Source organism: Scatophagus argus, chromosome 7, assembly GCF_020382885.2.
Source record: "Scatophagus argus isolate fScaArg1 chromosome 7, fScaArg1.pri, whole genome shotgun sequence".
Classification (NCBI taxonomy): Eukaryota; Metazoa; Chordata; class Actinopteri; family Scatophagidae; genus Scatophagus; species Scatophagus argus.
This window is the reverse complement of record NC_058499.1, coordinates 17,092,351-17,105,163: the sequence shown is the minus strand read 5'-3', so window position 1 is coordinate 17,105,163 and position 12,813 is coordinate 17,092,351. Positions and strand designations below refer to the sequence as shown.

At 43.0% G+C, this 12,813-nt stretch overlaps 1 protein-coding gene across 1 annotated transcript; it reads right to left on the bottom strand.

Annotated features, from left to right (window-relative positions):
• Positions 1–1,795: 1,795 nt before the first annotated feature.
• Positions 1,796–12,428, bottom strand: LOC124062531 (immunoglobulin superfamily member 22-like). Its single transcript, XM_046395360.1, has 25 exons — positions 12,251–12,428; positions 11,786–11,920; positions 10,952–11,088; positions 10,101–10,200; positions 9,940–9,976; positions 9,503–9,674; positions 9,101–9,214; positions 8,841–9,003; positions 8,403–8,515; positions 7,998–8,160; positions 6,965–7,249; positions 6,697–6,821; positions 5,988–6,129; positions 5,560–5,767; positions 5,367–5,455; positions 4,976–5,278; positions 4,516–4,689; positions 4,235–4,363; positions 3,839–4,135; positions 3,655–3,743; positions 3,387–3,579; positions 2,631–2,933; positions 2,368–2,516; positions 2,112–2,292; positions 1,796–1,985 (listed from the first exon to the last, which is right to left on the bottom strand). Exons 1-25 carry the CDS (start codon positions 12,426–12,428, stop codon positions 1,918–1,920), a joined length of 4,047 nt encoding a protein of 1,348 aa, XP_046251316.1. The 3' UTR covers positions 1,796–1,917.
• Positions 12,429–12,813: the final 385 nt, after the last annotated feature.

Sequence of the window (12,813 nt, the reverse complement as noted above, 5' to 3'; positions counted from 1 at the left end):
TGACACTACAATATTCTCACTGTCATCCAATATTTCTCCATTCAAGTTACGAATCAGAAAACCCTTTGATATCCTTTTGTCTTGTATCTCATAGGTCATGTCAGGGAAACTGATCTGATATGCTCACACATTTATTTCCCTTTGGCTCCCAGCAGCCTTTACTTTCTGTTAAACACCTACACTGACTGTTTAGGCATGCACTACTTCCACCTTTTTGTGCCTAAGTTGGGCAGTAGGACAGTGGAAGGTACCAGTGACGTCAGTTTGGTGCCTGCTGGCGATTAATTGATTTGAACCTGCCAAACTGACACTACAAGTTCCCTGGTGGCTCTATAGAAATGGAGTTTGTGCTGGCCAGCACAGTGACGTCAGGATGGAGAGGGGTTGTAACCTCTCTGTCTGTTTGGCAGCTCCTTGTCAGACCACAGTCTCTCTCCCAAGCAGCAGCAGACCACTCAGAGGCAATGCTTATACAGAGGCTGTCAGGAACCTTTGACAATGAGGGAAGCTGTCACACACAGAGGGTTGAAAGTTCATTTTATATTTTGCTTATACATGCTGAAATTAACATTCACAGTAAGTTTAAAATGTTCTTTCAAGTTCAGAGGCTCCAATGAAATCTGTATTGATGAACAGTATCAGAGTTGTATCCCTTTTTCATACATACAGTGCATCCAGAAAGCATTCACACCACTTTGCTTTTTGCACATTTTGTTATGTGACAGTCTCATTCCAATTTTTTTCACAAATTTATTAAAAATTAAAAAAAAACATATATAACATGTACATAAGTATTCACACCCTGTGATCAATATTTTATTGAAGCCACTTTGGCAGCAATTACAGCCTCAAGTCTTTTTGCGTATGATCCTATAAGCTTGGCACACTTATTTTTGGACAGTTTCTCCCACTCTTCAATGCTGAACCTCTCAAGCTCCATCAGGTTGGATGGGGAGTGTCAATGCAGAGCCATTTTCAGATCTCTCCAGAGATGCTAAATAGGGTTCAAGTCTGGGCAATTCCTTTGACTTGAAGACTTGTTTTGTACTCTGACATGCTCTGTCAACTGTGAGGTCTTATATAGACAGGTGTGAGCCTTTCCAAATCATGCCCAATCAACTGAATTTACCACAGGTGGACTCAAGTTGTAGAAACCTCTGGAGGATGATGATTGGAAACAGGAGGCACCTGAGCTCACTTTTGAATGTCATGGCAAAGGGTGCGAATACTTATGTACATGTTACATTTGTTGTGTTTCATTTTTAATAAATTTACAGAAAATTCAAGCAAACTTGTTTCACTTTGTAATTATGGGGTATTTTGTGTAGACTTTTGAGGGAGAAATTTAATTTAATCCATTTTGGAATGAGACTGTAACATAACAAAATGTGGAAAAAACGAAGCGGTCTCATCTTGACTAGATGTATAATTGGTAGTGTGCATACCTTTTTACTCAAAACAGCCTCAGAATCTTGATTTCTGCATGGTGTCCAAGTGGAACACTGTGTACTGTTAAAGTGAATTATTTTCATGTGCAGACTAATAGTCTGTCCCTTCCACTTGGCTGACATGGTATTTGACCTGGTAAAGCAAGCTCTGTGAAACAAGTGTATTTAGAACAAAAGTGGAAACCTCCAGGGGAAAGATGGAAGTCACATTTTTGACACACACCAAACATTAATCTGCTTCTGGAGTAGAATGAATACATAAAGATGGGAGTGAGTCTGTCCTCTAGTGGATATTTGATGCATTACCAGAGCTGAAAAAGAGTTGAATGATGAAAAATCCAGCAGTTTCATATGATGCCCTAAAATTCAAACTACAGCTAAAATTATTGTTGGTGGTGACAGCACTTGCAGCATAAGGTCAGTGGTTAATTTCTGTGCATCTGTCATGGCAACACTTCAAACAGGCCTTTTAGAAAATAAGCTTGTTTTTGTTTGCCTGGTTGGTCAGGCTCTCCAACAGACCCTTGTCATCCTTATCTGAGAGACACATCACAGAGAGAGAAAAAAAAAAGAATTATTCAAGCAAAGCATAATAATGTCTTCTTATGTTTTAACGCATAATTCCTCTCTCATCCCTCTGTCCCTCCCTCACTTCAAACATACCAAATATGACCAGGTTGCAGGAGCACTTGGCAGTCCCCAGAGGGTTCTCCAGCACCAGTGTGTATTTTCCACCATCTTTGATCCCACATGTGGGGATAACCAGCGTGCACACTCCATTGGCTGTGCTCTGCCAAAACCGAGGGGAGTCAGAGATCTTTGATTGCCCTTTATACCAGCAGGCCTGTAGAGGGTAATTATCGATATTATTACCATTATTTCACAGGGATGGAGCACAGGCATGTTGTGTCCTTCATACCTGTGGTGTTGGCATGCCCTGATAGGCACAACTCATGCTGCAGTCATGGCCTCTGCGAACAGCATGGTCCTTCAGTGGCAGCAGGAACGTGGGTTCCACTTGACGAGATGGTGAGACATATTCCTTCAACTGAAGACTGCTGGTGCACTCTTAGACACAGATGAGTAGACATACACACACAGAAACAAACACAAGAAAATTAGTATTAATTCAACATACTGTTCAAGTGTAGAATTCTAAAATCATGAGCCTTCCCTTCTCACCTTTCTCCTTAGCAATAATGAGGGGTTCCTTCGAGTTCAAGGGATCACTGTCTCCAATAGAGTTTTGTGCGATGACTCGGAAGTAGTACTTCCTCCCGGGAAGCAGTCCAGTGACAGTGTACTTGCTGCTGAAGACACGCTCGGCCACAGTGAACCAGGAGGCAGTGCTGGTGTCGCGTTTGAGGATGACATAATTCGCCCCCTCATCATCGTTAGCGAGGTCTGGGGTGTGATCCCACTGCAGGGTCACTGTGCCCGGAAACTCCTCTTCCAGGCGGAGGTTCTTAGGGGGTCGAGGAAAGTCTGAGGGATGGAGCCCAGTACAGATGGAGGATGGTGAGAAGAATTTCATTTAAGCCAAAGCTCAAAGATTATTTTTATGGCATTTCTGTTATATTTACAATGTGGCAGCAGGAGAGAGAGATCAGAAAAACATGGAAGAGAGAGCAGATGACTTGCAGCAAAAGGTTCAGGCTGGAATCAAACCTGGCCACTGCGTTCACCTTACCCTTTATAGTTAAGCCTTAATACATGGTATGTCCTCCACCTCGTGAGCTGCTAGGGTGCCCCATATGATTTGTAATATCACTCTGCATGGTCTGGTAGTTTTCATAAAGCCACAAAGGCCAATTTGGAAGAGCACCAATGATATATAACCTTAAAGGGACTATGTTGTTAAAATACAGTATATAACTGTTAAAAATAAAGAGACAATCAAAAATGCGATGCATGCACAATAAAGCTTTCTTCACTGACCTGTAACCCTCACATTGACCTTGTAATGAGCCTCTCCATAGTCATTCTTCAGGTGTACACAATAGGTGCCGGAGTCAGATCGCTGAGAGGTGGAAATGAGGAACTGGGTGTGATTCTTGTTTTTGGTGATGACTTCTCGTCCCGTAGTGATGATGCCATCCTTTAACCAGATTATCACAGGGGGGGGAGAAGCCTGTAAGGGTGACACAGTGAAGGATTGAGGGGAAAAATTAATCTGATGGAACTGATGGACAGGACAGAGCCTTACAGTGAAGCTGAGATGAAGGCAAAGTGCCATTCCAGCTCGGACAACCATCTGGTTCTTCAGCTTCCCCTGGAGATCAAACCTGGGTGCCACTGTATAGGAAACAATAAAACAAATGAACAGAAAAGAGAAATTTAAGTAGGGAATGAGGAAAAAATAAGACTACAAGAGAATGCAGGAATATTACCAGGTGGATGCATGGCCAGTACACCCTCCAGTAGCTCAGTGGGCTCCCCCACCCCTACTTCATTAACAGCCCGGACACGAAAGTGGTACTTCATCCTCTCTTGAAGTCCTCCTACACTGAAGGCAGTGCCGGCAATGGGAATCTTCGTGGCCTTCATCCACTCCTTAGCATTGTTGGGGCGAACCTCTAGGATGTAACCAGAGGGCTTGTCTCCCTGTTCTGGAGGTGTCCACTTCAGAGAAATGGAGGAGTTTGTAGAATCAGACACACAAAGGTTCCTCACCAGGCCAGGAACTTCTACAATAGGAGTTTTTATACATTAGATAGTCTTGACAGTACAGAGAACTACAGAGAGGGATGCAAGGAAGGGAAATGAGGAATGTGGTTAAGACTCACGTATTGGGTCTTTGGCCAGGACAGGATTAGAAATGGTGCTGGGACTGCCTGCTCCAGCCCTGTTTACACTGGTGACTCTGAACTCATACTCCACATCATCCAACAACCCTTCAACCTTGAATTTTGTATCTGAAAACAACAACACATACAAACTCATCCTGTGAAATGCAGCCAAGAACTAAGAATTGTCAATACAAGCAATGAAAACTGTATTAAGTGTATAGAGTGATGACTTGATCAAAAACCCAAGAATGTCTCTACTAAAAATGTGTAAACCTGACCTGTGAGCAGTTCCTTATTGACCTGTAACCACATGTTACTCCCCTTCTTCCTCCTCTCCAGGATGTAGCCCAGAACTGGGGCTCCCCCATTGCTAACTGGAGGTGTCCAGCTCACTGTCATGGTGTCCTTGGTTATGTTAGACACCTGGGGCTGAGAAGCTGTTCCTGGAGGCTCTTAAGAGGTGGATTTAAACACGATAAGTGTTCTCAAATGTAAAATATGAAGAAAAAGGAATGTGTCTGGTAAACACAGTGAGTTTGACAGTGAAATGATGATTTTAATGGCTGTGGTGATAATGATTAGGCAGCAAAGGACGATGTGAACAATGGCGATGATTACAAGTCTGACCTCTGACCCCTAAGACACCCCTGTGTTCTCTCTAAATTTCTTTTACACAGGCACAATTGATGTTTTGAAAGGTGATTTTGATGATGGTATCGATAACCATTTAGCTCTCACCTAAAGGCTGTCCGGCACACACCTCGTCTGTCTCAAGAGGGTCACTCATTCCCTCTGCATTGACGGCCCTGATGCGATACTGGTACGCCTGGCCTTCCTCCACTTTGTCATCGCTGAAGATGGTGGTACTGCTATCTACATCACCAACCCTGGTCCAGGACTTCTTACCTGCCACACGTCGTTCAACCACAAAGCCGGTCACTTGCTTACCCCCATTGTCACGGGGTGCCTTCCACTTCATCTTGATACACTTTCCTGAGAGCTCAAGGAATTCTACTTTCCCTTGAGGAGACTTAGGATAGTCTGAGGAATGTCGTAAGAAATGGTATTTTTAATTAACATTAATGAAAACAGCTTTATCTTACATTATCGAACATATGTTGTCACCCACCAATCACACTGAGGTGCAGGTTGGCAAGAGCAGTGCCACAGTCACTCTTCAGCCGAAGCATAATTGCTCCACTGTCTTCTCGCACACATCTAGGCAAAAGGAGAGGGAAAATTAAATATTTGTGTCTGTATTATAATCTGTGTGTGACATTATGAACTATCTCTGTGGATGACATCCTCTTCTGCTCACTCACCTGCTGACCACCAGTGAGGTGCTGTCAGCAGTCCTCTCCACCTTAGTCCTCTCATCCTCCATGACCTCTACTCCGTCCTTGTACCAGGTGATCTTGGGAAGTGGTTTGCCTTTGAAGGGGATCTTAATGGTGGCTGTTTGGCCTGCCTTCACAGATATAGGCCGGGCCCCCAACAAGTCCAGTACAGAAGAATCAATTTCAGGAGGGTCTGGGTAGGAAATCATTTTAATGAGTTTTTATCTCAGATTTTCTTTCAGTTTCATGATGGTTTCAATTTGTCTGGTATTGGTAGTTTAGGTCTGGAGTCTCGATTTGAAAATGTCTGACTCTGGTGACTCCTAGTGGACAGTGGCAGGAAGCTTGTTCAAGTCCCTGCCCACCTGTTAATACATAATCAAATGACACACAATACATAATCAAAAACACACCTGCAATAGTAAGTAGAGCCTCGCTCTCAGCCCCCTTAGCTCTGAAGGTGTACTTGCCCTCATGGGCACCAGTTACACTACAGAAGATCAGCTTGTGGACGGCTCCCTGTTTGACCACCTGAACCCCACTCATTTCCAAAATCTGTCAAATGTAACACAGAGGACAAAACACAAAACTGACTAACATAGAAGTGTGTGTAGATAAAGCTATAAATAAAATGCTTTAAATACAAGTTACATCAAAGGTTTCAAGCTTTTTGATAATGGTATTAAGACTGGGATGTAACTTTAACATGACTAAGAATCTAGCGTCATGTTGTGTCAGTCCACCCAGTAGATGTTGAGGTATTTCACAGAAGTGAAAACTTAGCTGATGGCACTAGAGGAAAAGTCAGGGTTACCAAAGGCATTAAGATTAATTGTCAGGCGATTATGAATGACTTTACAAAATTTCACAACAACACAAAAAAATAGTTGTAGAGATATTTCAGACTGAAACACAGTGGTGGACCTATAGACAAACAAGGTCATAACTAGAGCCATGCTGTTATCATGGATAAAAACACACCTGTTGCCAAGCATTTGTTCGATATTTACAGTTTTGAGAGTAAAAGGACCAAAGATTTGCCACATTCATTGACACAACAAAGTTGCAGTTCAGGACTAACATGATGACTCCGTTTTCACCCCATCATGTATCATCTCCTACCTCCACTCCATCCCTCAGCCACACTCCGTCCACCTTCTCATCATCGAGAACTACGCACAGCTCTGCAGATGAGCCTGTAGGACACTGAACATCTGACATACCACTTGTCACTGTGGCAAAACGTTCTGGACACATGCATGCACACACACACACAAGGAAACAGATTAGTAAGATGTTATTTATTGTTCAGTTATGTTCCAGTGCCAGGTTTTAAACAAGCTGACTGATCCTGGAAAAAGAGAAATCAGAAGAAGACAGAAATCATTACCATCCACAGTGAGACTGGCAGAAGTGACATATTCGTGTGCGTCATTGTCCTGGGTGCAGATGACAGAGTACTCTCCCTCGTCTGTCAGCTCGCAGTCCTTGATGATAACCTCTGCCCTCTTTCCCTCGCGCATGAAGATGTAGCGAGGGCTCATTGTGATATCACACCCGTCTTTCAGCCATCGAATGTGCACATCTTTGGAGCTCATCTCGCACCCCAGATGGACCTTGCCTCTCTCCTGCACACGGATGTTCTTTAAGTGGTTGGTAAACTTGATGGGGATCCCTGAAGTAAAATAAACCAAAAATTAAAGGAGAAGAGTCACTCTAGTGTTTATTTACACTTTACTAGTGTGCTCCACTCTAAATTTTTTGATAATTTCTGTACTATCAACAAGCGCAAACTAGGTATAATCAGATCAGAAATGGAAATACGTGATTACGGAGTGAAGATAGCCACTCACTGTTGCAACAAAGTAGTATTTCGTTATAGAATTCCAGTTAGAGAACAAGACAGATACAGTCTGCTCATGAATAACTGTAATTAACACAACCTCAATTGCTATGCTTCTGTTCCTGCAACCCCAGAGGACAGCCACATGTCCTTGTGAAGATATTTACATGCCCCAGCTTGCACCCTGGGCAAGTAAGCATCTTGTTAGACAGAGCTGTAATAAATGAGCTTGTTGTGAGGAGGGATTTGGTTGGATTACTTTCAACTCAGCACTAGAAGGGAGGATTTGTTATGCTACCCATACGTCTTCATTTGGACGATAGAGAGAAGATGATGTTGTTTAGCATAGCTATGAAGGAAGGAAAGCTTCTAATCTCAGGGGAGGGAAAAAAGGCAGAGACTGCTCATCTCCACAGAGTCTGAGGGGGAAAGTTTGTTTCCTCAGAAATGCTGGCTACACTAAAACAGGAAGACGCAGCCCTTTGGGGAAAACAAAACATAACAAAGCATACCAACAAAAAAGTACACATTAAAAAAAGTTTTTTTATGAGCGTGAAGTCTATAAAACACTCGTCCGTATGTTCAATGAAAAGTGGCACAGTGGCACTGAGGTCTCCGATGTTGATGGTGTAGTCTCCAGTGTCACTGACTTTCACATCCTTAATCTTCAAGGTGTAGGTGAGACCATCCTCAGACAGGGACACATCAAACTTTTCATCTCTTTTCACTTCTTTTCCCCTGACCTGCCAGAAAACAAAACACTTCAGGGAAAACAATTTCCATATTCCTTTTGAATCATGTGCCTTTCCCTGGTGTTCATGTTTGCCTTTTTGTCTTCTTTTCATCTGAGTTACCCAGATGCCTGAAACTCCTAGAAATGTTTCTAGAGAGCAAATTCTTAAATCTCGTCCTAGATGGAATATGTTAAGCTTAAGTGAAAGTGTATTCAAGCCCCCCCTTGTGTTTCTTTGAGTCACACACAAACCTTCCAGGTGAGTGGTGCATCTGTCTTCTTGGAGAGACGGACCTCAAACACAGCTGTCTGCCGCTCCGTCACTTTTGTGGGCTTGAAGTCAGACAGGAATTTCAGAGGTTCATCTGAAAGAGATGTGAGAACGGAAAAGGATTTTTAATTATATGATTTAAAGTGTATGGGCTAAATCATGAAAACAAGCCAGTGAAAAAATAATCCATGGAAACAAAATATGTCTGGCAATCGGCACTTTGATATGTGGGTGTTCAGGCAAGTATGAGACGACTAGGAAAGCTCTAAAGAGAGCAAACCATTTCTAAGTGATAAATAAATATGTTCCCATGTGTTAATATGAAACAAGTGTATAAAAACACAAATCGATTCAGTCACTCATTCTGTCTCTCTGAGTTAGAAGCAGTGGAATGGCCTTAAGTCCCGTTCTGCACTTGCCTATGACTTTAAGGCTGGCTGACAGCCTCTTGTCTGCAACCTGCAGAGTATATGTGCCCATGTCACTGAGGTTCACGTTAGAAATGCACAGCATGTGCTTGGTCCCCATCTGTTTCACTTCGTATTTCCCATGAGAGTACTGGATCCTCAGCGGCTCTGTGCCCTGAATCGTAAACAAAATGCCTAGATGAGGGGAGAACTCACAAATCTTTGATGTAATGGAAACACTCCATATATATGCACAGACACATCAGCTTTACCAATAACCACTGCATCCTGATGTTTGGATCCTTCAGCTCCAGGATGGTGTCAAAGGTGACGTAGGTGTCAGCTTTGGCAGTGATGTCCTCCAGAGGCTTCAGCACACGTACCATCTGGTAAAATATGATCACAAATGAACATTTAATTACAGATTTTAAACAGGCCAACACACAAAAATGACAACATGACACTGCAGCATTTTCCCATATTCACATTAGTTGACTGTTGCTATGCGACATACCTTTGTTGCCAAGGCTGTGATGTGTGGCATTAAACTTTTTTTCCCCCCGAACATTTCCATTCTGTTCTATTTTAAGCAGCTTTTCAAATCATATCCTAAACCTTTTCTTCCTGACGTGATCCAGTGGTATGTGAACAAGCTCTCTGTGTGACAGGCCCACCTCCACCTCCACTTTCTTCTTCATCTCCTTCAACTTCTTGAGGATGCCTCTGAAGTCGGTGAAGCCGTGCTCTGCACAGATCCTCTCGTAGTCCTTCTTGTCAGCTCCAGCCAGGATCTTTAACATCTGCTCCTCTGTAGGTGGCCTTTTCCCCTCTCTCTTCTCCACACTGCTGCAGGAGAGGAAAGATCTCAGACAGGGGAAACAACTGTGCATGTGTGTTTACATGGACATGCAAAGGTTTAGCCATGACAGTACAAAAGCATCTTCCCCTGCCACTGCGGCTACATTGGAGCAGAGTACGGTGGTTTAGATCTCACCCTGTAGATATTTCTGGATGCACGCAAGCATGAAAAAAGTAGAGGGAAGTTCAAAGAAAGCTCCATCACACTTTGACGGATTTTATACGTGTCAGAGTAGTATTAGACTACTCCTACCGTTTCTTCAGTATCTTTTTGAAGTCCAAGCCTGCATCTGGGAACAAAGAGAGAGTATCTTCACCTGAGGCACTGAGTGAAAACAGCACATGAACAAAGCTGAAAGCTTCTCAATAATGATCAGAACTAAGAAAGATTAGTTTTGATATGGAGAGACTCACTTTCTCTAACAGTGAGTGATATTGAGTAGGTGGCTTCTCCATGCTTGTTTGAGGCAATGCACTTGTAGACATCAGCATCCTCCAGGGTCAGGTTTTTGATCTGAAGTGGAGAAAGTTCATTAAACTTTGCAAAGACTATTTAAACCTGTCATCTTGTCACTTCATTGACGGGTCACTTGAAATCAAACTGCAGTTCTTATTTGCAGCAGAAGGAGGCAGTGGAATGCTGGAAATACGTAGTAAACATTTAGTGCTGCAACTTAACAGTCGTCCCTCACCAGAGAAACAGATGGTTAGGGGAGATGCATATGTCAGCACCCACAAGTTAATTGCTTTATAATAGCTATTTAAGCTTCACTTAAGCTCCCCGGCTGGTACAGAAAAAAGGGCTAAATCCACTCCAGAGTGGTTATAGATAAAAGGATCAGAGAGAGTTTTTTTTTCTTTCTAGCTACTTTTCCTCATGATGCATGGTGTGCTGACGGAGTTGACAGCACCAAGATGGCAGAGCCCCTCAGCTTACTGATAGGCTGTATGGAGGCGCTGCTCGCTGCAGCGGGCTATCACTTTTAAAGCGATGTGTTTTGACTGTTACTGTTTCTCCGGAAATGCACGCAGAGTCATTAAAAGAATAGCTTGAGATCACATGCTCATTTTGGAAAAATTAATCAGCCCTCACAGTGAAGTAATCAGAAGAAAACAGTGTGCTGATTGTACTTTTTACAGTCTTAAGTTACTGAGAAAATACACACAGAGTTGATTCAATTTATAAAATACTCATTTGACATTAGTCATTGTGCAGCTAAAACAGCAAAATGAAGGAAAGCAAAACAGTTTGTATAGTGACACACCTTGAGTATATGCTGATTGTTTATGTTGTCATGGAAAGATTTAGTGGATTCAGACAGTGAGCAGCCGCTGGCTCGCTCCCAGTTAACACTGGGCTGGGGATTCCCTGTCACCTTGGCCTTGAACACCGCACTGTCCCCTGTGAGTGACAGATCAGGTTATCTGCTTGAGAACAACTGTGGCCCCTTTCTGTTCTCCATCATCAATTATTTTAAACAAATCTAACACTGAATTATATTGGAGCAGTGAGAATGAATGTTTAATTTACATCAGATCACTCTTCTCTCTCTCTCTTGCCTTCCTGTTTTCCTTTAGAGACCAGTGAGTTTAAGGTCAGCCCATAAATGTTAATGCTTTGACTACTCTGCAGCCTTCTGCATATTGAGAAATGCTATAAATCTGTAACTCACTGGCAGAGCCTGGGTGAACAAGGCTCAAACACCTACAGTTTATGTAGAACAGGCACTGGTATTCAGTGAAAGCATAAGACAGGAGGAGGAGGTCATGGGCATCACACAAACTGTATCACAATACCTTTGGGCTTTGTGAGGTCTTTGTCAGAGCTTTGATCAGAGTGGATCTACAGTACCTTCATCCAGAAAGTCAAATGATTATCTGAAGTTTACACGTAGCAGCAAACTTTTCCTTCCCCTGTGTCATCTTGAGTTTCTAGGCAAACTACAGGCAAGGTTCTAAAATTAGCCTACATGCAGTTCTCTTACAATCTCAAGGGCTCACAGTTGTTTATGATGCAATGTGAAGAGATATTAGGGGACGCAAAGGGTATTTCTTGAAATTTCAAGGCGCTGTGAGATGAAAGATGCATGTCACCTCACCCTCTTGGGCAGCGATGGGATGCAGCTTCTCCTCAAAATCTGGGACAGACTCTCCTTCTGGGACCTGTGGGGATTTCTGTACCTGGCTGTAGGACTCCACCAGAGCTGAGGTCTTACGCTGAGCCCCAGAGTGCTCTGAAAGAGCAAAAAGGACAACCACACAGCCTCACATGCAAATGTGACATTATCTGTATGACTTTCAATGTTTCTTGTTGCACTGTAGTGCTAAATAATGTAGTTAATTAGCTTTATTGTTGGTCTGGATTTGGCCAGGAGCTCAAACTGACAGTCTGACATGAGAAAAATTGTGATAAGAAATGTCAGTTAAAGTTACTATTTTAATGTTGTGTTCATCAACTTTGTTTTTGATTGTTATAATGATGATCTGATAGATGGCCCTTCATGCCATGTTTAGTAATTAAAGAGACAAAATTAGAGGGCACCACAGGTGTTGATGATTCCTACCTTCCATGGTCCTTGACAAGCCTTGTGAGACTTTCCTCAGCGTGGTGGAACTCATGGAGGAGGAGAAATTGGACGAGGAGGAGGAGGAGGAGGACATTTGTATCGCTGACATCTGCCCCATCTGCTGTTCCATCTGTTCCATTCTGCCCCCAGTGGCCTGGAGGAGCTCTGCTGCCATGATGATGATGTTGAGGTGGTGCAGATCGGTGCCTGGTTGTGACAGACACAAATAGAGATGTGAAATGATAGTTTTACAACTGGCAGACAATACTCTTTGACTCCTAATTCTACTGGGTTTTGTTGTGTTTAGCAATGTTTAGTCCTGATATATTCCTGTCAGTAGATAAGAAAGACCTGAGGGACCGAGCACAATCCCAGCACCCTAAATTCACACACTAATGCAGCTGACTTCCTATTGTGTACTCAGATAGCAGAAGAAGATGCTCAAAGCAGACATATGCTTGTGCTTGTGTACTCGCATGGGCGTGAGTGTATGCTCAAGTGTTTGTGTGCACGTGCATGTGTTGAACACACATTTTTGGTCTGTCTCTTGATAATTGGGT